Source organism: Bufo gargarizans, chromosome 2 (assembly GCF_014858855.1).
Source record: "Bufo gargarizans isolate SCDJY-AF-19 chromosome 2, ASM1485885v1, whole genome shotgun sequence".
Classification (NCBI taxonomy): domain Eukaryota; kingdom Metazoa; phylum Chordata; class Amphibia; order Anura; family Bufonidae; genus Bufo; species Bufo gargarizans.
In genome coordinates this window covers 391,606,099-391,632,695 of record NC_058081.1, presented here as the reverse complement: position 1 = coordinate 391,632,695, position 26,597 = coordinate 391,606,099, and the positions used below count along the sequence as shown (strand labels likewise).

Sequence of the window (26,597 nt, the reverse complement as noted above, 5' to 3'; positions counted from 1 at the left end):
GTATCAGGAACCCCTAGAGAGGATATTTTAGCATCTGTGCCAGTTAAACAGGCGGCAAATTTTCTGGCCGGCGCTTTGGTCGATTCTATTAAACTCCACCAGAAGGACAGTGTGGCTTAGGTCCTGGTCAGGTGATGCGACATCCAAGAACAAGCTCTGCGGCATCCCCTGCGAAGGTGATAGGGTGTTCGGGTCAGTTCTGGACGACATCCTAGAAAAGGCCACAGACAAAAAGGGGTTTCCCTCGGAACAAAGGAATTTTCGTCAGACGTATTTTTTTCCTACATCCAGGGGCAGACAAGACCAGAAAAGGAAAGATTTTTTCTCCCCGGTGGCGTTCGGGAAGAGGAAGAGGTCAAGGTTTTTTATTCAACCCCTCTAACTCCTCCCAAAAGTAATCAAAACAATGACACCAGATGCAGGGTAGGAGGAAGGCTGAAGTACTTCCTCCCAGCCTGGGAGAATATCTCCAATTCCCCCTGGGTGTTGGATGTAGTCTCATCAGGCCTAAAGTTGGAGTTTTCCACTCTTCCCCAGGAGGTGTTCCACATCACCAAAAAAGCCGATCCAGTCCAAGCATTAATACTAGATCAGATAAAAATCCTCTTGCAAAAAGAAGCTATAGTGTCAGTTCCCCCAGCAGAACAGGGAACAGGTTATTATTCCCCTATATTTTTAGTCAAAAAAACCAAACTGGTCATACAGAGCCATTATAAACTTAAAGGGACTGAACCAACATCTACTTTACAAACGATTCAAGATGGAGAGCATAAAATCCACTATAAGTCTGTTACAGAGAAACACCTTTATGGCAACCCTAGACCTCACCGACTTGTATTACCATATTCCAATCTGCAGAGCGCATCAGAAATTCCTCAGATTTGCAGTACAACAAGATTCGGTGGTACTCATTATCAATTCCAGGTCCTTCCTTTCAGCATTACGGTGATAGCAGATCTTCATCTAAAGGGCATATTAGTTGTGCCTTACTTGGATGACTTCCTTATAGCGGCTGCATCAGAGAGTCTTCTATTAGAACAAATAGATTTACTGAAGCAAAGCCTAACGGATCTGGGGTGGCTGATAAATATAGAAAAGTCAGACCTCCGGCCCGAAAGAAGAAAGATCTTCCTAGGAATGCTGCTGGACTCGGGTCTCATGAGGACCTTCCTCCCACGGGAAAAGATTCAGACTATCAAGCAGGAATTTACTCTATTCCGCAGCAAATCAAGAGTGACAATCAGATCAATAATGAAGATCTTGGGTCTGATGTCCTCAACTATCCCAGCAGTAAAGTGGGCTCAGTTTTACTCACGAACCCTTCAGTCTTTTATGCTCAGAGAATGGGACAAGAGCAGAGCTTCACTAGAGCGGAGGGTAAGAGTCCCTCAATATGTAAGATTCCGTGAATTGGTGGTGGTTGAGCCAGAACCTAAACGCAGGCGTTCCGTGGCAACAAACAGATGTAGTCACTATAACTACAGATGCCAGCAAGAACGGTTGGGGGGCCTTTTCAGACAGGTCCATAGTACAGGGGGGCTGGCAAGGAGATCAAATCCTAGCCTCTTCCAACCTGAGAGAGAGAAGTGCAGTTTGGGAGGCCTTGAAGGCCCTTCACTCAGAGATCCATGGGAAAGAAGGGAGAATACTCTCAGACAACACCACAGCTGTGGCCTATCTAAACAGGCAGGGAGGCACAAGAAGCCCATCCTTAGCGAGGGTCTCAAGAGAAATTTTCCAGTGGGCAGAAAGGAGCATACTGTCAATATCGGCAGTTCACATAAGGGGAGAAGACAACACAGTTGCGGATTTTCTCAGCAGAGATATCTTAAAGGAAGGGGAATGGTCCTTAAACCCAAGCATATTCCATCAGATGGCGCAAAGATGGTTCCTTCCAGAAATAGATCTGTTCGCCACGCGTCAAAACAGACAAGTGGAGAAGTTCGGCTTTCTAGCCTATACAGATCACCCACTCATAGTGGACTCTCTCTCCCACCCGTGGCCAAAGGTAAACCTGTATGCCTTCCCTCCCTTTGCGTTAATCCCCAAAGTACTGCAAAAGGTACTACAGGAGAACCACAAGCTGATCCTGATCGATCCTTACTGGCCCAAGAGATCGTGGTTCCCTCTCCTAGTGAGGATGTCAGCAGGAGACGTGTGGCGACTACCAAACATCCCGGATCTCCTTCACCAGGGCCCAGTATGGCATCCCAAGACAACACAACTGCAGTTGGCAGCATGGAGACTGAGCGGGAGATATTAAAGGGAAAGGGCCTCTCGGACGCGGTAATTTCCACAATTCTCTATAGTCGTAAGGTGACTTCTAAGATTTGACAGAATCTGGCAGTCTTTCAGAAGATTCACAGGGAGGGGGAATACCAGAGGTCCCCTTGTAATCACTAAGGTCCTAGAGTTCCTCCAGTCAGGTCTGCAGAGGGGGCTAAGGGTAAGCACTATAAAAGTCTCCCCCCCCCCCCCCCCCCCTTGGGACTTGAATCTAGTCTTAGCAGCCTTATCAGACGGTCCTTTTGAACCCTTATCTGAAATATCTCTAAAGTTACCTTTTTAAAACTTTTTTTTTTTTTTGCAGCCATCACCTCGGCTAGGAGGGTGGGGGAGATCCAGGCCTTCTCGTGCAGGCCCCTGTACCTGTCCATCAAGGATGATGGGATAGTACTGAGACATTCTCCCTCTTTTTTTACCTAAGGTGGTCTCTAAGTTCCACTGTCTTCAGGAGGTGTCCCTCCCTTCCTTTGGATCCCTGTCAGGAGCAAAGACTATTCCACAACCTGGATGTAAGAAGAACAGTCCTTGCCTACCTGAAGGCTACGGAAGATCTCAGGAAAACGGACAGACTGTTTATTCAATTTGCAGGCCCAAATAAAGGGAACGCAGCAAGCAAGGCATCTGTTAGTCGATGGATCAGATCGACAATCTTGACCTGTTATGACTTAAGGGAGGTTCCTCCCCCAGCAGGCTTGAAAGCCCATTCAACCCGATCTTTAGCAGCCTCTTGGGCTGAATCAGCGGAGGTTCCGTTAGAGCAAATTTGCCAGGCAGCCACCTGGTCGTCACCTTCTACTTTCTTTAGACATTATCAGTTGGACGTGTTAAAGAGCAGGGAGTTATCATTTGCTCGCAGAGTATTATCTGCTGTTGTCCCCCTTGATATGGAATTTCTCTTATTCCTCCTGTCGTGCCGCTGGGTGGGGGGGGGGCGTTTGGAAAGATTTCAATTACTTACCGGTAATTGGTTTTTCCTCTAGCCCCCACAGCGGCACAGTCTTACCGGTAATTGTTTTTCCTGGAGTCCAACATGACAGAATCTATATCTAGCCCCTATCCAAAAAAATGTATATACATTTATATATACTAGTATAATGTGCTGTTAACATTGTGAATTTAAATAATGTTAACAGTAAAACTAATTACCGATCTTTCTTTCTTATTTTCCTCAAACATAGGTGCATCTGCCTTTTCAAAATTCTGTTTGTGGTGAGCCCTTCTACAAACTTTATTACCCAGTTTAAAGTTCTGGAGCATTGTAGAAAATTGATTTAATAAGCCTGGAGATGTTCATTCTGGCACCACAACATCAGACACATGGTACTATTCCACAGTGTTCTTGGTTCCGAAGCAAAATGGAAAGTGTTTTTTTGTTTTGATGATAAATTTAAAGAAATTGAGCATTTTAAAGAAATAAAAATTGTTAATCCCTGGTAACTCTGTTACAAGATGGGGTCTAGGTTGCCTCTTTAGATCTAAAAAATTGCCTAATTTTCAGGATGTCCTCTGACAGCACCAAATAGAAGATGTCTCCGGTTTACAGTAGGGACAGGAACACAGAGGTTAGAAGGCCCAGAGAGTAGGGGTGGGTGGTATAGGCGATATGCGATATGGATTTTGTGCATATCTCCTATATCGCCGGACTGCGATATGACCACGGAGCAGCAGTTCTGATCGGAGTCCCAACAGTGTAATGCTGGGGCTCCGATCGGTTACCGTGGCAGCCAGGAGTCGCGCTACTGAAGTCCTGGCTGCTATGGTATGTCAGTGAGCAGCATTACTCGCATGCGCCATGGCCGCTGGGTGCTCCTTTTCATAGGTCTGTGCATTAAGCATTAGCAATGCGCCGCACAGACAGGAGTGCCCGGTGGCCACGGCGCACGTGAGTATAATGCTGCTCACTGACATACCATGGCAGCCAGGACTTCAGTAGCATGACTCCTGGCTGCCATGGTAACCGATCGGAGCCCCAGCATTACACTGCTGGGACTCCAATTGGAACTGCTGCTGCCACCAACGATCAATACTGGGGAGGGAGGGGGCGCACTGCCCACTGCCACCAATGATGGGGAGGGTGACCCTGTGGCCACTGCCACCAATTATCAATACTGGGGAGGGCGCACTGCCCAGTGCCACCAATGATAGGGGTGGGGGAGGAGGGGGACCCTGTAGCCACTGCCACCAATGATTAATACTAGGGAGGGGGGGGGGGCTGATCAGAGGCTGGGGGGCACTTAAGAGGCTGGCTGCCATGGTTGGCTCCCTGCTGTTGTGTGCACGGGGCAGCAGGGAGAGTGTAAAGTCATATTAACCCTGGGGGGCACTTAAGAGGCTGGCTGCCATGGTTGGCTCCCTGCTGTTGTGTGCACGGGGCAGCAGGGAGAGTGTAAAGTCATATTAACCCTGGGGGGCACTTAAGAGGCTGGCTGCCATGGTTGGCTCCCTGCTGTTGTGTGCACGGGGCAGCAGGGAGAGTGTAAAGTCATATTAACCCTAATAGCGCTCTATTGGGGTGAATATGACAAGGGTTCTAGCCCTTAAGGGGGCTAATGGTTATTTAAAAAAAAAAGTTTAAACCCCCCCCCCCCCTCCCAGATATAGAAAACAATATATTGCGATATATATATCTCATATCACACATGCTTATATTGCAATATAGATTTTAGGCCATCTCGCCCACCCCTACCAGAGAGGAATCCCTGCTCTGAGTGAATTAGGGACTATAAGCTGGGTCTGGTCAGTGCAGGCCTCTCCTTCCAGTCCATTCTAGCAGCCACAGCTAAAACCTCTCCTTCTAAAAACCATCTGAACACTCCAGTGTACGACTACATAGGGGGTATTGCTTTACTTGGAGTGGGGATTTGTGTAACACAATTTGGGGTGTTTTTTTTTTCCTATTACCACTTGTTAAGATGAAACTACACAGAATTGAAATACAAAGTAACTTTTAATTTCGTGTCCCAATTAAAAAAAAGTGTGAAACACCTGTGTGGTCCAGCCAATCATCATACCCCTCGAATTCCTTGAAGTGTTTTTAATTTTCACATTCAAGTTGTAAATTCTATTAAGTGCCTATTAGGTCAAAGTGCGCTTTACATTCCTCAATAAATTCCTTGAGGGTTGTAGTTTCCAAAATGGGGTCACTTTTGCAGGGTTTCCACTGTAGGAGTACCTCAGGGTTTTTTCAAATGTGACATGATACCCAAAACCATTTTGGCAAAATTTGCCCTCCAAAAAAACATGGAGGTCCTTCCCTTCTGAGTCCTGCGGTGTACCCATACAGAAATTTACTACCACGTGGGAGCTTTCTGTAAACTGCAGAATCGGGATAATAAATATTGAGGTTTGTTTTGCTCTTAAATCCACATAATCCACTCAGTTGTATTAGTCGTATTATTTTAAAGGTTATTCGTGAGGTATAAATAATACTCACTCTTTTGAAGCTTTGCTTGTATTTTTCAGTCCTTTATTTTTTATATAAATAAATCGCTATAATGCATAGTAATCCTGAGACCGCTGAACTGATTGCTACCCCATACTGCGCAATGTCTCAGGGGTCACGCTCCCTTAATCATGTGCAAATAAGCCTCTAGGAGCAACAGGGGTGTTGCCGTTACACCTGGATGCTTGACTCTTGGCACATTGACAGGGCCAGGCAGTGAAAACTTCATCACATTTAGAAAATTGCTAATTTTTCAAATGTTGGCTTTATTTTATAAATTTAAAACTTGCTTTACTTTACTAGCTCAAACTTGCCACTAACATGAAGTATGATGTGTCAGAATTGATAAGTAAAAGCATTCCAATGTTGATCTGCAAAATTGGGCTCTGTCAGGAAGGTGAAAGCTGGCTGTCTTGAAGGGGTTAAGTGAATAGATCTGAGCTGTAATACCAGGTTAAGTCCAGCCCTTACCAAAAGTACAGAGCGGTGTCTGGAGTGCCACAGGTAAGCTGATCAGCTATTGTGGCTGGAGTCAATCTACCACTGACTTATTGACTGCCTATCTTTAGGATAGAACATACGTTTTTAACATTTTACCCTTTGTCAAATATAGATGTATATCACAGCATGGTAAAATTATATAGTTGTATTTTCTGCATGCCTCCCTTACTACTAGTATATCCTAACAGGCATACACCCAAGACAGTCCTGGGGAGCTTTGTGGCTGTCTCCATGGTGACCCCATCCCTGGTGATTTACAGGGAGGATCCCTCTTATGTACAAGCATTATTGTAAGGATTCACTACCAGAATCTGTGTATTATTGCCCTTCTCCTGCCGCAAATCTCGTGGGTTCACTGACAGCAACTGTAAGATCATAACGGAAATGTAGTGCATGGGCAGCAGAAGGATAATGGAGGATCATTGACATGAGCAGCTAGGCTAGTAAGTTATTAACACGTACAGGTTTTTAATGTTTATTTCTTCTTTAGGATATTATCGATCTGACTGGTAATGATGTGTTTCCATATGTGACAAGCTCTGAGATCATAATAGACTTGACTGGTAATGACGAAGATGCCTCACATGGCACACCAGAGCAGCAGATGACATCTCCAATAAAATACGACAACCTGTCTCTGTCTGAAGGTGGAAGTTCAGAGCCTGAAAATGAAGTGATGTTCAGTTCCCCCATGAAAGTTGAGACATCTAGCAGCAAAGAGATGGACAAGTCAAGTGACAGTGTATGCAGCAGCATCTGCTCCATGGAGAGTATAACAGACCTCTGTCAGCCCGATTATCTTCCTGAAAGGACTGATGCAGATTTTCCCTCTAGAAACAATGGGAAATGTGCTTATGTAAATTCTTCACACTTGCAGGACTGGTCCCATCAAGCCACTCACAATCAAGATGGTGTGCATTCAGATATTGTCACTCAGGTCCAACATATAAGCAGCTCAATGCCAACTTCAATTACAGCAATGAAGGAAGAATCTCCATGCAGTCAGTCCACCCTAGTCAACAGGTCACTCTTGTACAAACTTAGATACTTCAAGAAGCCTCTGGTCGGTCATATGTTTCCTCATACGTTAAGACATGACAAGGTAATAACTGCTATTACATGTGTATACAATGTCTGTCTGCAGTCAGTGAAAAAATCTGAGCGCCGTTTTGACCCTGCAGAATTGGAGAAGGCGCTAGTTGACCAGAAAATCAGTTATAACATACTTCAGATGGAAAAAAAAACGGCACATAGGTAAATAGAAATCTGCCACACAGTCTTTATTTCATATCCATAAGGTACATACAATGTGGTGGACACAGACTCCCGACACCTCCCGTCAGACCGACATGTTTCGAGCCAGCAGGCTCTTAGTCATGATCAAGTCTGCTGGCTCGAAACATGTCGGTCTGACGGGAGGTGTCGGGAGTCTGTGTCCACCACATTGTATGTACCTTATGGATATGAAATAAAGACTGTGTGGCAGATTTCTATTCAACTATGTGCTGGAAATGTTTCATCTGAAGTTTTGTACTACGAAGTCGGCCTGGCTTCTCTGCTGCATGTGTGATTATCGGTGAGCTGGAACGATTTTGTGTGTGTGTGTGTGTGTGTGTGTGTGTGTGTGTGTGTATATACATAGTCATGTGAAAAAATTAGGACACCCTTTGAAAGCATGTGGTTTTTTGTAACATTTTTAATAAAAGGTTATTTCATCTCCGTTTCAACAATACAGAGAGATTAAAGTAATCCAACTAAACAAAGAAAACTGAAGAAAAGTCTTTTCAAGGTCTTCTGTAAATGTCATTCTACAAAAATGCCTATTCTAACTGAGGAAAAAGATAGGACACCCTCACATGTATTCCCTCTTAAATTGGCTCAGATCTCACACAGGTATATCACACCAGGTGCACATAATTAGTAGATCGTTACTCTGCATGTTGAATGAGGCTTGCCCTATTTAAACCTCAGACATTTAGTTTGGTGTGCTCCTGACTGTTGAAGTGAGAGTGAGCACCATGGTGAGAGCAAAAGAGCTGTCAGAGGACTTCAGAAAAAAGATTGTAGCAGCCTATGAGTCTGGGAAGGGATTTAAAAAGATCTCAAAAGATTTTGAAATCAGCCATTCCACTGTCCGGAAGATAGTCTACAAGTGGAGGGCTTTCAAAACAACTGCCAACATGCCCAGGACTGGTTGCCCCAGCAAGTTCACCCCAAGAGCAGACCGCAAGATGCTAAAAGAGGTCTCCAAAAACCCTAAAGTGTCATCTCGAGAACTACAGCAGGCTCTGGCTACTGTTGATGTAGAAGTACATGCCTCTACAATCAGAAAGAGACTGTACAAGTTTAACTTGCATGGGAGGTGTGCAAGGAGGAAACCTTTGCTTTCCAAGAGAAACATCGAGGCCAGACTGACATTTGCCAGAGATAAAGTTGACAAAGACCAGGACTTCTGGAATAATGTTCTTTGGACAGATGAGTCCAAAATTGAATTATTTGGACACAACAGCAGAGGACATGTTTGGCGTAAACCAAACACAGCATTCCAAGAAAAGAACCTCATACCAACTGTGAAGCATGGAGGTGGAAGTGTCATGGTTTGGGGCTGCTTTGCTGCAGCAGGACCTGGTCAGCTCACCATCATAGAATCCACGATGAATTCTACTGTGTATCAGAAGGTGCTTGAAGAACATGTGAGACCATCAGTTAGAAAATTAAAGCTGAAGCGGAACTGGACCATGCAACATGACAATGACCCAAAACATACTAGTAAATCAACCAAAGATTGGCTGAAAAAGAAGAAATGGAGAGTCCTGGAATGGCCAAGTCAAAGTCCAGATTTGAATCCCATTGAGATGCTGTGGGGTGACTTGAAAAGGGCTGTACGTGCAAGAAACCCCTCAAACATCTCACAGCTGAAAAAGTTCTGCATTGAGGAGTGGGGTAAAATTTCCTCAGACCGATGTCGAAGACTGGTAGATGGCTACAAGAACCGTCTCACTGCAGTTATTTCAGCCAAAGGAGGTAACACTCGCTATTAGGGGCAAGGGTGTCCTATCTTTTTCCTCAGTTAGAATAGGCATTTTTGTAGAATGATATTTACAGAAGATCTTGAAAAGACTTTTCTTCAGTTTTCTTTGTTTAGTCGGATTACTTTAATCTCTCTGTATTGTTGAAACGGAGATGAAATAACCTTTTATTAAAAATGTTACAAAAAACCACATGCTTTCAAAGGGTGTCCTAATTTTTTCACATGACTGTATATATATAATTTTTTTTTTTTTTTTATATATATGGACAGTTAGAACATGCCCACATGGATGTTCTCATTAGGAACAATGCAGGTCAGCAGTGGAGACAGAAATTAGGATGCTGGGCTGCAGAGCTAGACCTATAACCAGTAGAAAAGAGGTAGATTGTGTTCCCACTGTCGAGTTCTGAAACTACATCTGGAGACCTCTCCTACATAGACATAGTTCTCATGTGCAGTGGTATTGGCTGAAGATCTATTAATTTACTAATAATCTTTATGTAGTGCCTACTTGGCAGCCTTTTATAATCAGAGGGTTCATGTACAAACAATCATACATTACATAGCAACAAACAAATCAACAATTAAGAGGAATGGGGGCGTTACTTGCAAGAGCTTACAATCTTAGGAGATAGGGGTGACAGTGTAACATGCTTAATGTGTTAAGATGGCTGGACCATTATACCAAATAGGAGGTTAGATGGATATAAAACTGCATGAGTCAGTCATCAGTCGTCTGGAGTGTATAGGGTGTGGTGGATACTGATGGATCAGGTTGAGAAGAATGATGAGGAAGGGAGGTAAGCGAGTAAGGAAGAGAGAGACTAGGGGATGTTACAAGCCACTCTAAAAAAGAATGTAGGGAGCGCCTAAAACTGGATGTTGTGAATTAATTGCTTTGGGTAGGGATTTCCAGAGAACTGATGCAGCTTGAGAGAAGTCTTGTCACTGGGAGTGAGAGGTTGGGATTATGGTGGATGTTAGTTTAAAATCATTGGTAGTGGAGAGCACAGGTAGGGTGTTGGACAGATTAGTGAGGAGATATAGGGAGGTGCAGCACAGTGGAGAGCTTTGTGGGTGAGTGAGCAGCTTAAACTGAATATTGCACTAGTTACCCATACAAGAGTGGTGGCATTGGAGTAGTGGTTAGACATATAAGAATGTCTGCTGTATTAAGGATGGATAGGACTCTTCCCTCTCCAATTAGTAATGAGTTACACTAATTGAGATGAGAATGGATTGGGGCAACAGTGAGTTTTCCATTTCACCACCATGACTGCGTTAAATTGCCCCCTCCCGCCACCATTCCCCAGTGGTTTCCTGCTCCTACAGGGTTTTCTCTACCAGAAGGCAGATGAAGAGAAATTGTAACTATTTTTTTTTCCCCCAGGGTGCCGCATCGGCGGACTAGGACCTTCCTTGCTGGGCTGCTAATTTTCCCCTGGTGTTCCCCTGTTCGCTGGCAGTAAGCTTACCAATGCTGGACAGGATGACAAGCTGACTCGTATCCCATTAATTGGGTGCCTTTCTGCACGCTGCCGTGGCTTCCTGCTGTAAGGATACAGAGACCGCATGGAGCATGGGCATTTGTCACTTCTGGGTCGGAAGGCCGCAGTCTCATCCAGAAGTGCCGCAGTATTGCAGGGCTGACTTGTATAATAGACACCAGCGGGAGAGCCTGAGATACAGGCACCTAGAGAGCTTGATGCTCCATTGTTTGGAGGGCTGAGAACTAAGGATGAGCAAACTTAATATTTTGAAGTTCGGGTTCTGGTGTATGCTGAATTGCGTTATGGTCCGTGATAACCATACCTTTTTAGAGGCATTCCGTTATTTATTCTGTCATAAGTCTATAGCCTGCATAACGGATCCGTCCGTTTTTTTTTTTTTTTTTCCGTTGTGCAGGAGAGGACTCCAGAAGTTCACTAATCCCTACTGAGAACCAAATGTACTAGAGAATTTAAGAACTGTTTTATTTGATCCAAATTAATCAAATATTTGAAATCCCCAAAATTTTCAGGTTGTAAAAGTAAATAAGCCATTCCTACCATTCGAGGATTTGACACGGTAAAGGACACCATGGAAAGGAAGATGGATAGCCTTCTAAGAAAATCTTGAAGAGGCAATGTTTGGCGTAAAAACAAATATTGCAGCAACATCTGTAGCAAGATCCATGTATCATTGGCTAAACAAGCTAGAAAACAATATAAAGAATAAAACCCCTAGGGAGGAAATGAGATTCTGTACCCCTACTAAAGTCAGCAACTGCTTTTTAGCAGATGCCTCTGTGGAATCTTACATTTTCAGCAAAAGATGCAGCTAGGAAAGCACTATGGATGAAATCCTGGACAGGTGATGAAGCTTCCAAAATAAAACTTTGCTCCATAGCCTTTTTCAGGGGAATGTTTTTGGTCCAATCCTGGACCAAATTCTGGAAAAAGCAACAGATAAGAAAGGGGGTTTCTCTTGTGGAAACCCTTCAGAAGGAAACGGCTCTTTTGTCTCTTTGGAAATCAAGAAAGATCCTACAGGGGGAAAGGGAAGTCGGGACGATGGAGTTACCCGGGGGGGAGGATTTTCTCCTTTAATCCCCAAAATGGACCAGGAAAAAAAAAATGCCCGGATTGGGGGAAGATTTGAGAAATTTTCTACCCAAATGGATAATGTTAACATCAAATCCCTGGGCCCTGAGTATCATAGAAAAGGGGTACAGAATAAAATTATTTTTCCCCACCAAACAGATTTATGACCACGTCCCTCAGATCAAAACAGACCATGAAGATATGGAGTCTAAGGTCTTTTGAAGTTAGGAGTAGTTGTTGAAGTCCCGATATGCCAACAGAAAATGGGTTATTACTCAAATCTCTTCCTCGTAACAAAACCGGATGGTTCTTACGGAACAATAATTTAAAAAAAATCTAAGCTAGTATATAAAATTCAAAATGGAAACAAGTTCTACCAAGGTATCTGGCCAGCAGGCATAACCAACCAACCAATTGTTAAATTACCGAGAGCTTTGGTCAGTATGGGCGACTAAGAGCAGCATTGGAATAACTACAGGGTCACATTAGAAAGATCCTCTCAGACAATGTAACAGTGTTGTTTCTTAAACCCCAAGGAGGAACAAAGTCCAGAAAGTTTAAAAGACCTTTAAGGGAAAATATTTTCCTGGGTGGAAAACACAATAAAATCCATAACAGCGGTCAATTTTAAAAGGGCATCAAAATTTTGCGGCAGATTTTAAAAAAATTATTTTTTTTTCTGCAGGAACAAAATGGATCAAGGAGAATAGCCAATAAAAACAGAAATATTCAAAAGCACAGATGAGGGTCTGTCGGTAGATCTATTTGCCTCAAGACAGAATGCAAAAACACCAACATTTTGCTAAACCCCAGGGACTGACCCTGGGCAGTAGATGCATTTTTCCCCTCCCCCACGACAGCACCACTGAGGGATGGCTCCGCCTCCATGGACAGGAAACCTGTAGCATAAAGGTGGAGCCACTCTCCCACCTCAGTGAGGTTTCCTGTCCCTGGAGCAGGAGACTTGTAGATTTTTTCCTTCTAGGGGCCCATGGCTTGGAAAGCCTTAGGTCATGGGTCTTACCAGCCTGAGACTGGGTGCTGGGTTGTTTTTCTTTAAGGATGGGGGTTGGTCCGGGCCGATCTTCATCCGGAGGCTGAGGACACCGGTCCCTCAAAGGAGTGTGACCGTGTGGGAGCTGCAGAGCAGGAGAGCGGCTGATGGGCAACACGCCAGAGGGCAGTTGTTCCGGGCGTGCACGTGTGGGCTGCAGACTGTCGGCGCAGGAGCAGTGGAGCGCGCTGGAGCGGAAACCGGAAGTCGCAGGAACGACGTCACGTTGTGAGACGTGCATTCCACAGGCAAGTTCTAGTCAGGTGGCAGGAAATAAGTGCGTGCAGGCTGAAACGGCGTTCTCAGAGTCGCAGACACTATTGAGGTCTGCTGTGGATAAGTTTTCTAACTCTGGGCTATCAGTTTATTCCCCCTTTCAAAGGAAACGCTTGTTCATCAACCGGATTGACGTCTGGTGAGACCCCAGATGGTTTCTGGCACAGCAGCTCCCAGGGAACATGTGGAACTCTCTCTAAGGAGAGGTGCTGTTCCCTGCTTAATATTAAATCTCAGCCTCTATGCCACTAGGTAATCCATAGAGGACAAGAGGCCGGAAGAAGTGGAGTCAGACGCCGGTATAAGGAGCTTCTGATGGGGTAAGAGACATGGTTTATGAGGCTACTGATGTGTTCTTCGTATCTACTATTTATTCCTTAGATGGTGCCTAAAAAAGTCGCAGCAAAAAGAGAGAATAAGGAGTGTGCATTATGTAGATGCCCCTTGTCTTTATCATATTCTAAAAAGTTATGCCACGAATGTATTGAGAGGAATCACTGAATTTTATGAACGATATTAGAGCATTGATTAAATCAGAGGTTAAGGAATCCCTTAAGACATCTAAAGCCTAAAAAAACTGTGGAAAGAACAGATTCAGATGTGGAATCTGTAGACATTGGTGAGGAAGATAAGGATGAAAGGTCTGAAGATTCATCCTTTTCAGAAGAGGAGAATGAGAAATTCCTTTTTCCAGGGGAAAAAATGATTACACTTACCAGTAATCGGATTTTCCTGACCCCACAACAGCACCCATCTAATTCCCTCACTAAGGTGGTGGTTGGTGTTAAACTTCACGTGGTGAGATGCAAAAAAATAAATAAATGAATATATATGTATTAACCAAAAGGAGTCCCTCTCATACTCTATAAACCCACTGAGGTGGGAGAGTGGCTCCACCTTTTTTATGCTACAGGTTTCCTGTCCATGGAGGCGGAGCCATCTCTCAGTGGTGCTATCGTGGAAAATCCAATTACCGGTAAGTGTAATCATCATTTTTCAGAGACATGGAATTGGGATCTGGTGTATGCCTTTTCCCCCATTTCAGTTGATTCCGAGGGTAATTCAAAAGGCGCTTCAGGAAAACTCTCTCATATTGGTAACTCCATTTTTGCCAAAAAGATGGTTTTCTCTTCTCAGAAGACTGTCCTTACAGGAACCATGGATACTTCCCAACTGGAAGGGCATTATGCTACAGGATCCTGAGTCTGACATCCTAAAGCGGGGACTTTTCATACAAAGTCATATCCACGTTAAGATTTTGTAGGAAAATATCAACTTCGCCAATCTCTGAAAATTTGGAAAAAATTCTGTTCCTGGTTGGGCGAAACGGCTCCAAACTATTCAAAAGATGCATTCTAGAGTTTCTTCAAGAAGGTTTAGATCTGGGTCTCTTAAAGTCCAAATCTCAGCACTTAGTGCATTTTTTACACTGATTTAGCAGGACATAGATGTATAGGAAGGTTTGTTAGGGCAGCCTATAGGCTAAGACCTTTAATTAGGCCACGTGTTCCCTTTTGGGACCTTAATAGTCCTAACGGGGCTTACAAAAAACATTTTGAACCTTTGGAGAACAGCTGAGTCTCTATCCTATAAAGGTGCCTTTTTAATTGCTATCTTTTCAGTGTGAAATGAAATTCAGGCCCTCTTAGTATGAGAACATTATTTCAAAATCCTTGAAGATGGGGTAGTTCTAAAATTAGATCAGGAATTTCTTCCTAAGGTAGTCTCAGATTTCCATAGAAATCAGGTAATCTTGCCCTCCTTTTACAGCAACCCTAAAAATGAGAAAGGGAATTTCATTCTTTAGTACCTGAAAATTACCAAAGAATTTTGACTGGTAGACAACCTCCTAGTTCAGTTTGCAGGGAAAAACAAAGGGAAAATGGTATCTAAAGCATCCATTGCTAGATGGATTAGACAGAATATCTATAACTGTTACTCAGAATCTAGCCTGTCCAGTAAATATAAAAGCCCATTCCACTAGAGCAGTATCCTCCTCTTATGCAGAAAAAGTAGGTGCATCATTGGATCAGATATGAAAAATCCGCAATCTATTCCAAAATGCACACTTTCATAAGATCTGTTAGGTCTCCTGCTATAACGCTGTCATGGTGGTGAAATAGAAACTCTGATTTGGACTTATTGGTAATTCTGTTTCCATGAATCCACCATAACTGCTCCGATTCCACCTTCCCTTTGAAGAAAAGTTTTAGATGGAGCGAGATGGATATAAAGTAGATCAAGCTGCTTTTTGAGTATGAAGAAGAAAAAAAACTTGGAATGGTGGAGGGAGGGGGCAATTTAACCTTTGTTTCCTGCCCCTACAGAGGTCAGGGGTCAGTCTCTTGTTATAACGCTGTCACCGGTAATTCTGTTTCCATGAATCCACTATAAGTATGTGTGTGTGTGTGTATATATAATATATATAATATTTTCACCTAAAGAATTATTAGGAACACCATACTAATATGGTGTTGGACCCCCTTTTGCCTTCAGAACTGCCTTAATTCTATGTGGCATTCATTCAACAAGGTGCTGATGGCATTCTTTAGAAATGTTGGCCCATATTGATAGGATAGCATCTTGCAGTTGATGGAGATTTGAGGGATGCACATCCAGGGCACGAAGATCCCGTTCCACCACATCCCAAAGATGCTCTATTGGGTTGAGATCTGGTGACTGTGGGGGCCATTTTAGTACAGTGAACTCATTGTCATGTTCAAGAAACCAATTTGAAATGATTCAAGCTTTGTGACATGGTGCTTTATCCTGCTGGAAGTAGCCATCAGAGGATGGGTACATGGTCAAACAATGCTCAGGTAGCTCGTGGCATTTAAACTATGGCCAATTGGCACTAAGGGGCCTAAAGTGTGCTCAGAAAACATCCCCCACACCGTACCACCACCACCAGCCTGCACAGTGGTAACAAGGCATGATGGATACATGTTCTCATTCTGTTTATGCCAAATTTGGACTCTACCATTTGAATGTCTCAACAGAAATCGAGACTCTTCAGACCAGGCAACATTTTTCCAGTCTTCAACAGTTCAATTTTGGTGCGCTCGTGCAAATTGTAGCTTTTTTTTTTTTTTCCCTATTTGTAGTGGAGATGAGCGGTACCCAGTGGGGTCTTCTGCTGATGTAGCCCATCCGCCTCAAGGTTGCGCGTGTTGTGGCTTCACAAATGCTTTGCTGCATACCTCGGTTGTAGCGAGTCGTTATTTCAGTCAATGTTGCTCTTCTATCAGCTTGAATCAGTCGGCCCATTCTCCTCTGACCTCCTAGCATCAACAATGCATTTTCGCCCACAGGACTGCCGCATACTGGATGTTTTTCCCTTTTCACACCATTCTTTGTAAACCCTAGAAATGGTTGTGCGTGAAAATCCCAGTAACTGAGCAGATTGTGAAATACTCAGACCGGCCCATCTGGCACCAACAACCATGCCACGCTCAAAATTGCTTAAATCGCCTTTCTTTCCCATTCTGACATTCAGTTTGGAGTTCAGAAGATTGTCTTGACCAGGACCATAACCCTACATGCATTGAAGCAACTGCCATGTGATTGGTTGACTAGATAATCGCATTAATGAGAAATAGTGTGTGTGTGTATATAATATATTAGTACAGACCAAAAGTTTGGACACACCTTCTCATTCAAAGAGTTTTCTTTATTTTCATGACTATGAAAATTGTAGATTCACACTGAAGGCATCAAAACTATGAATTAACACATGTGGAATTACAAACCGGATTCCAAAAAAGTTGGGACACTAAACAAATTGTGAATAAAAACTGAATGCAATGATGTGGAGATGGCAAATGTCAATATTTTATTTGTAATAGAACGTAGATGACAGATCAAACGTTTAATCCGAGTAAATGTATCATTTTAAAGGAAAAATACGTTGATTCAAATTTTCACGGTGTCAACAAATCCCAAAGAAGTTGGGAGAAGTAGCAATAAGAGGCTGGAAAAAGTAAATTTGAGCATAACTAAGAGCTGGAAGACCAATTAACAATAATTAGGTCAATTGGCAACATGATTGGGTATAAAAAGAGCTTCTCAGAGTGGCAGTGTCTCTCGGAAGCTAAGATGGGTAGAGTATCACCAATTCCCACAATGTTGCGCAGAAAGATAGTGGAGCAATATCAGAAAGGTGTTACCCAGCGAAAAATTGCAAAGACTTTGCATCTATCATCATCAACTGTGCATAACCTCATCCGAAGATTCAGAGAATCTGGAACAATCTCTGTGCGTAAGGGTCAAGGCCGTAAAAACCATACTGGATGCCCGTGATCTCCGGGCCCTTAAACGACACTGCACCACAAACGGGAATGCTACTGTAAAGGAAATCACAGAATGGGCTCAGGAATACTTCCAGAAACAATTATCAGTGAACACAATCCCCCGTGCCATCCGCCATTGCCAGCTGAAACTCTACAGTGCAAAGAAGCCATTTCTAAGCAAGATCCACAAGCTCAGGTGTTTTCACTGGGTCAGGGATTATTTAAAATGGAGTGTGGCAAAATGGAAGACTGTTCTGTGGTCAGACGAGTCACGATTCAAAGTTATTTTTGGAAATCTGGGACGCCATTTCATCCGGACCAAAGAGGACAAGGACAACCCAAGTTGTTATCAACGCTCAGTTCAGAAGCCTGCATCTCTGATGGTATGGGGTTGCATGAGTGCGTGTGGCATGGGCAGCTTGCATGTCTGGAAAGGCAACATCAATGCAGAAAAATATATTCAGGTTCTAGAACAACATATGCTCCCATCCAGACGTCATCTCTTTCAGGGAAGACCCTGCATTTTTCAACAAGATAATGCCAGACCACATTCTGCATCAATCACAACATCATGGCTGCGTCGGAGAAGGATCCGGGTACTGAAATGGCCAGTCTGCAGTCCAGATCTTTCACCTATAGAGAACATTTGGCGCATCATAAAGAAGGCCCAAGACGATTGAACAGTTAGAGGCCTGTATTAGACAAGAATGGGAGAGCATTCCTATTTCTAAACTTGAGAAACTGGTCTCCTCGGTCCCCAGACGTCTGAGTGTTGTAAGAAGGGGAGATGCCACACAGTGGTGAAAATGGCCTTGTCCCAACTTTTTGGGGATTTGTTGACACCATGAAATTCTGATTCAACATATTTTTCCCTTTAAAATTGTAAATTTTCTCAGTTTAAACTTTTGTTCCGTGATTTATGTTCTATTCGGAATAAAATATTAGAAGTTGGCACCTCCACATCATTGCATTCAGTTTTTATTCACTATTTATATAGTGTCCCAACTTTTTGGGAATCCGGTTTGTATATACATAACAAAAGAGTGAAACTGAATGTCATATTCTAGGTTCTTCAAAGTAGCCACCTTTTGCTTTGCTTACTGCTTTGCACACTCTTGGCATTCTCTTGATGAGCTTCAAGAGGTAGTCACCTGAAATGGTCTTCCAACAGTCTTGAAGGAGTTCCCAGAGATGCTTGGCACTTGCTGGCCCTTTTGCCTTCACTCTGCGGTCCAGCTCACCCCAAACCATCTTGATTGGGTTCAGGTCTGGTGACTGTGGAGGCGCAGCACCCCATCACTCTCCTTCATGGTCAAATAGCCCTTACACAGCCTGGAGGTGTGTTTGGGGTCATTGTCCTGTTGAAAAATAAATGATGGTCCAACTAAACGCAAACCAGATGGAATAGCATGCTGCTGCAAGATGCTGCGGTAGCCATGCTGGTTCAGTATGCCTTCAATTTTGAATAAATCCCAACAGTGTCACCAGCAAAGCACCATCACACCACCTCCTCCATGCTTCACGGTGGGAACCAGGCATGTAGAGTCCATCCGTTCACCTTTTCTGCATCACACAAAGACACGGTGGTTGGAACCAAAGATCTCAAATTTTGGACTCATCAGACCAAAGCACAGATTTCCACTGGTCTAATGTCCATTCCTTGTGTTAGCCCAAACAAGTCTCTTCTGCTTGTTGCCTGTCCTTAGCAGTGGTTTCCTAGCAGATATTCTACCATGAAGGCCTGATTCACACAGTCTCCTCTTAACAGTTGTTCTAGAGATGTGTCTGCTGCTAGAACTGTGTGGCATTGACCTGGTCTCTAATCTGAGCTGCTGTTAGCCTGCGATTTCTGAGGCTGGTGACTCGGATGAACTTATCCTCCGCAGCAGAGGTGACTCTTGGTCTTCCTTTCCTGGGGCGGTCCGCATGTGAGCCAGTTTCTTTGTAGTGCTTGATGGTTTTTGTAACTGCACTTGGGGACACTTTCAAAGTTTTCCTAATTTTTCGGACTGACCTTCATTTCTTAAAGTAATGATGGCCACTCGTTTTTCTTTACTTACCTGCTTTTTTTTTCTTGCCATAATACAAATTCTTTGTATTGTATAGTCTTTTAAGTAGGACTATCAGCTGTGTATCCACCTGACTTCTCCACAAGGCAACTGATGGTCCCAACCCCATTTATAAGGCAAGAAATCCCACTTATTAAACCTGACAGGGCACACCTGTGAAGTGAAAACCATTTCAGGTGACTACCTCTTGAAGCTCATCAAGAGAATGCCAAGAGTGTGCAAAGCAGTAATCAAAGCAAACGGTGGCTACTTTGAAGAACCTAGAATATGACATATTTTCAGTTTCACACTTTTTTGTTATGTATATAATTTCACGTGTTAATTCATAGTTTTGATGCCTTCAGTGTGAATCTACAATTTTCATAGTCATGAAAATAAAGAAAACTCTTTGAATGAGAAGGTGTCCAAACTTTTAATCTGTACACTAATATATATTATATATTTGCAGGGGATGGATGGACTCTCGGTCAAGATCCCGACATTCCCCTTATATTGTATCTTCAGTCTAGACAAAGGGCTCAGACCAAGCACCCATAAAGTGCAGATCTCGGCACTATAAGCAAATTATTATTTTATTTTTTTTGAATAAAGCTGGCAGATCTACCTTTGCTAAAGAGATTTCTAAAAGGTGCAACAAGAAAATTCCCGTTTATTCATTGCACTATTCCACCTTGGTATTTGAACCTAGTGCTGGAAGTTCTGATGGATGTGCCTTTGGACCCTTACAGAGTATCCTGCTAAAACGTAACAATTAAAAACCACTTTTTTTTTATTTATTTTTTTATTGGCAATTATATCAGCCAGAAGGGTGGGGGAGATGCCTTACAGGGAAAGGCTTGCACCTTACCTTAGACATACCCTATGTTTTCTACCTAAGGTGGCTTAACTCCTTAAGGACATGGCCATATTTCAACTTAAGGACCAGGCCATGTTTTGCTAATCTGACCAGTGTCACTTTATGTGTAAATAACTTTAAACCGCTTTTACTTATCCAGGCCATTCTGCAATATTTTTATATATTTTTTTTATTTTTTATTTTATTTATTTTTTTTCCCCCGTCACATATTGTACTTCATGACACTGGTAAAATTGAGTCAAAAATATTCATTTTTATTTATAAAAAAAATACCAAATTTCTGTTTATCTACTTCTATACTAGTAATACCTCCAAAAAAAGTTATTACTTTACATTCCCCATATGTCTACTTCATGTTTGGATCATTTTGGGAATGATATTTTATTTTTTGGGGATGTTTAGAAGGCTTAGAAGTTTAGATGCAAATCTTGAAATTTTTTTCAGAAATTTTCAAGGACCAGTTCAGGTCTGAAGTCACTTTTGTGAGGCTTGCATAATAGAAACCACCCAAAAATGACCCCATTCTAGAAACTACACCCCTCAAGGTATTGAAAACTGATTTTACTAACTTTGTTAACCCTTTAGGTGTTCCACAAGAATTCATGGAAAATAGAGATACAATTTTAAAAATGTCACTTTTTTTTTTTTTTGGGGGGTCAGATTTTCAATTTACTATTTTATTTTTTTATATTTTTTCCAGTTACAAAGCAAGGGTTAACAGCCAAACCAAACTCAATATTTATGGCTCTGATTCTGTAGTTAACAGAAACGCCCCATATGTGGTCGTAAGCCGCTGTACGGGCACATGGCAGGGCGCAGAAGGAAAGGAATGCCATATGGTTTTTTTGAAGGTAGGTTTTGCTGGACTGGTTTTTTGACACAATGTCCCATTTGAAGCCCCCCGATGCACCCCTAGAGTAGAAACTCCAAAAAAGTGACCCCATTTTAGAAACTACGGGATAGGGGGGCAGTTTTGTTGGTACTATTTTAGGGTACATGTAATTTTTGGTTGCTCTATTACACTTTTTGTGAGGCAAGGTAACAAGAGATGGCTGTTTTGGCACAGTTATTTTGTTTACAACTTTCATCTGACAGGTTAGATCATGTGATATTTTTATAGACCAGTTGTCACAGATGCAGCAATACCTAATATGTATACTATTTATGTAAGTTTTACACAATGATTTCATTTTTGAAACAAAAATCATGTTAGTGTCTCCATATTCTGAGAGCCATAGTTTTTTTTTCAGTTTTTGGGTGATTATTTTGAGTAGGGTATGATTTTTGACGGGGTGTTTGGCACTATTTTGGTGTGCATGTGACTGTGAATGTAAGGTGACCCAAAAATTGTTTATTTAGCAGTTTTAATTTTTTACGGTGTTCATCTGAGGGGTTAGGTTGTGATATTTTTATATAGCTGGCGATACAGACGTGACGATACCTAAATATTATTATTTTGTTTTTTGCGTGGGGTGTTTTTGAAATACACAGGACGTATAGGTACGCCCTGTGCCCGGAAGAGGTTAAAAATCTCATTTGTCAGCAGGAAGTATCCTTTTGTCCAAACCCATCTTTAAAAATGGAGGAAAAATATCATAACCTGGACGTAAAGCTGTGTATATTAACCTACCTGGAGGTCTCAAGTTCAGGAGCTCAATCACCTTCAATGTCAAGGTCAGCATAAAGGATCAGCAGCAAGCAAGAGTACCATTGCACGGTGGATCAGAAATGCCATCAAATTCTGCTAATGGGGATTAAAGCTCACTCCACCAGGGCAGTGTCTGCCTCATGTGCAGAAAATGCATCCGAGTCAGTGGAACAGATATGCAGGGCAGCCATGTGGGCAAACCCAAATACTTTTTTCAAACACTAGAAGTTGGATGTAATCCATAACTATGATTTATCTTTTGGCATAAAATTATCTGCGGTAGTTCCACCCTAAAAGACTTTTGTTTGTTTGTTACGCCTCCTGAGTGCTGTTGTGGAGGCAGGTAAAGGGAGTGGGCCTTTTAAACTTCTGTTTCCTGTCCTGGGGAGGTGGGGACATCCTCCTGAGTATCGGTAAGCGTAATTAACCCTTTCCCGAACTATGGTTTGGTTCTAAGCTCCTGGTCTGTACAGTATTGGAACGAAGTTTTATGTGAACTGACTTCGGATGTTTCATTCAAAGTCGATTTCTCTCATCCCTAGGTGAGACAATTGGATTACTCACAGGAGGGCTTGGGATGTCCTCTGGGCATTGGCCCACTGGGAAATTTCCCGGTAGGGTCTATGGCCAGTTAGTCCCGAGGGGGAGGGGGGGTGGGGAGAAATATTGTTCCTCAGTGTTTTTGTGTGTGGTGTCCCCCCCCCCCCCCCCCCCTCTCATTGAGACCCTTTTTTTTTTTTTTACTGAGGAGAGACTTCTTTCTACAGTGATGGTTGGCCTTCTGGAAGTTTCCCATCTGCACACAGGATTTCTGGTGATTAGCCAGAAGAGTGACCATTAGGTGTTTGGTAAGAGGTGACCAAAGCCTTTCTACCCTGATTACTTCCATATAAGAATTATGAAGGCCACTGTGCTCTTTGGAACTTTCAGTACAGCCAAAATTTAGTTTTGTACCTTTCTCCAGATCTGTGCCTCCACACAATCCTATCTTTTTTTTTTTTCACTTGACATTGTTTCCTAGGGATTCCAAATTGCTATTAGTAAAATATATATATATATATATATATATATATATATATATATATATATATATATATATATATATATATATATATATATAACCAAAGATAGTAGCAGCACACCACTATATGCACTAAGACTAAGTGAACAGGTGAATGTGTGAACAGGGTCAAAAATACATGACGCCATATAGTTACTGCAAAGCAGTGGAGAAGCTCTTAGTGCATATTATTGATAGGTGGGCCTGACATATTTTTGATCAATAATATGCGCTAAGAGCTTCTCCACTGCTTTGCAGTAACTATATGGCGTCATGTATTTTTGACCCTGTTCACACATTCACCTGTTCACTTAGTCTTAGTGCATATAGTGGTGTGCTGCTACTATCTTTTGGTTTGCTATTTATATTATATTATATTATATTACCCACACACACCGCTACAAAAACAATATACCAGCAATAACTTTGCCTGCACAGACATAGACTGCACTGCCCATCAATGCAGTCTGATCAGTGTCCATCAATGCAATGGGAGAGCCAGTCAAGTGCGGCCAGGGGAGGGCTGGGAGCCTTAGGCCTGGGGGGAAGGCAAGTCCAGTCAAGTGGCCCATCAGTGCCCACCAACGCAGCCCAATTAGTGCCCATGGGATGTGGGGTATCATCTGGTGTCAGGATCTGTCTCAAATCGGCCTTGATTGAACGACCTCTTCGGGGGGTGGTGGGAGTCGTAGTCCGGCTACGCTGTTCAGTTCCTCCCACCACCAGGAGCTTGATTGCGGCCGGACTACAATTCCCATGATCCAGAGCTTCAGCCAGCCAGTCTTTCGAAATCGTGTCCAGTCAACAATTTAACCCCTTCCTGACAACCATATTCCTTGATATAAGTCGGTGGTCAGGACTTTAAAGATGGCGCCGATCCTGAGTGGGCGCCATAGCCGTGGGGTGCCTGCTGTTTCAAAAAGGCACCCAAGGCTTATGTCCATGACTGGCAATACTGCCGGTTGTGGATATTTAACACTTTAGATGCCGTGGTCAAACCTGACCACGGGCATCTGAATGCTGAAAACCTGGACGCGCGCTGTTAGCAGCAGCTCCTGTATGACAGGAGGCCGCTACTTAGTAATTTCTATGGAGCCCCTGCCTGTAGCAGGGCTCTATAGAAATGCAATAAAATCCTTTTATAGACTTCAATGCTAATACATTGGATTTATTTTCTTAGACTCCAATCACTACTTGTTATAGTTCCCCATGGGAACTTTAAAAATAAGATTAAAAAAGTTGTTTTAAAAAATGTAATTTATATTTTTGTTTAAATCGGCCTTTCCCCAAAATGAGAAAAATAAAACTAAAAATACCCATGGTTATTTCAGCGTGCAAAAATGTTCATACTATTAAAGTATAATTTTTTTTATCCCATACTGAAAACGGCGAAATGGGAAAGTCAAACGGGCCGATTCATTTTTTATAATATATTATACTAAAAAATAAATATACATATGTGGTAGTGCCAGATTCGTACTGACCTGGAGAATGAAAGTAACTGGTCAGTTTTATGATATAGGGAATGCCATAACAAAACCCAAAAGAACTGTTCTGGAATTTCCCCCACCCCTGCTTTCCACCACTATGTATGCACCTGTCAATAGTTCCATTAGAAGGGGCAAAAAGCAAGCTCTCATAAGGCTATGTGAACAGAATAATAAAGTTATGGCTTAGGGAGGGCTGGGAGTAAAAACTGAAACTAGCCCAGCCATGAAAGTGTTAATATAGGTGGAGTCCAATCAAAGTGTAGAAACATCTCAAAGATGATCAAGGAAATGGTAGGCCCCCAGAGCTAAATTTCAAGTGTCATAACAAAGGGTCTGAATACTTGTCTATGCGAAACTTTCAATTTAAAAAAATAAATAAAAATTTGCTACATTTTTCACTCATTCCAGGAGGGGAGGGAGAATAGTTCAGTTCTTTAGCACTAACATAACAAAATGTGAAAAAGTGAGTCAAGACTTTCCAAATGCATTGTAGGTCACTTCTGATTTATTGCATTGGTGCCTCTCGTGCCAGGTCCTCTTTCTATGTGTATATAAAAGGTTTTGGGAACAGCCCTTTAAATTTACCATCTCCAAACCCCCCCCCCCCACAAACACAGATTAATGTACACTGAACATATACAATACCAGATATGGTATATGTGCACCAGTGACCCACCTGGCCATTCTCAAACCGCTCCCCACGCTGAGAACCTAGCCAGCCTAATAGGAATATGCACAGATGACTACAGAAGCAGGAGCCCAGTGGTGGCTTTACCCAAAGGAAACCACCACAGTGGGGCAATGCTGAATATACAGAGAACTAAGTTTAAAAAAAAATGCAAGTATTTGGAGATTTTCAGAAGTGTGCACCAGGGACTGAGGTGTGATTGCTGAAATGGGAATATTTCTTAATGTGGTTTATTTCCTGCATTTGGATGATTACTATTCAGAGCATTTAAAGGGAACCTGTCACCAGGATTTTGTGCATAGAGCTGGGGACATGGGTTGCTAGATGGCCACTAGCACATCTGCAATACCCAGTCCCCATAGCTCTCTGCTTTTATCATGTTTAAAAAAACGTTTTTAACAATATGCAAATGAACCTGATATGTGTCCTGTTTCAGGAGATGAGTCCAGCGCCGAAGTCTCTCGATGCGCGAGTTAGCGCATGCTCAGTGTCGGCATCATGTTTATTCCCTGTGCTGGCATCAGCACAGGGAATGAACTATGCATGCGCTAGCCCGCGCATCGCGAGATTTCGGCGCTCCAGCTCTGTGACGTCAGCCAGCAAGGAGGAGATTCGGAGGACGCGGGGGAGGTGCTGGGCTCCTTTCCGCTGGACTCATCTCCGGAAACAGGACACATATCAGGTTCATTTGCATATCGATCAAAACGGTTTAACACAAAGGCACAGAGAGCTATGGGGACTGGGTATTGCGGATGTGCTAGTGGCCATCTAGCAGCCCATGTCCCCAGCTCTATGCACAAAATCCTGGTGACAGGTTCCCTTTAAATAGGCTTTATTCGCATAAAGCAGGAAAATGTTGGCTATTCACTACTGTCACCACTACCATTGCTGTGTGCCAAGTTTACTCTCCGTCATGTCTCTCTTGCAGAATTCTCCACCACTACCAATTCCTTTAAGCCGTATGAATATGATAAACAACACAAAAGATGAGCACTTCCATCCGGGCACACTGTATTTCCTGTCTGAGTTTGTGTCTGCAAGTCAGTACCCACCTAAAGAAATTATCAGCTACATCATCACCTCTGTTCTGCTGGGAGCAGAGGAGCAACCAATCCGACAAGAAGCTTACATGATCCTAATGAAAGTTCAAAGGTGGGTGAGAAAACATCTGTGTAAAGGTAACCCCATACTGCTAGATGTGGTTCTTGGGCCATGTCCCACATTGACTTGTCACTGTGCTTGACACTTTCAAAACCACTTCCTGATGCGACTTTAGACACTTTAGATGTGGTTTGATACCATAATCATGAGTGGAGGAAACTGCA

General features: G+C 42.8%; 1 protein-coding gene across 2 annotated transcripts in view; it reads left to right on the top strand.

The window, feature by feature from the left end:
• Positions 1 to 26,597, top strand: part of SIMC1 (SUMO interacting motifs containing 1) — a 63,646-nt gene that overhangs the window by 8,146 nt on the left and 28,903 nt on the right. For both annotated transcript variants that reach the window (XM_044280813.1, XM_044280812.1), the window contains exons 2-3: positions 6,720 to 7,331; positions 26,201 to 26,424. In XM_044280813.1, coding sequence (XP_044136748.1) covers positions 6,720 to 7,331; positions 26,201 to 26,424 — 836 coding nt within the window. The remainder of the gene's footprint in view (positions 1 to 6,719; positions 7,332 to 26,200; positions 26,425 to 26,597) is intronic.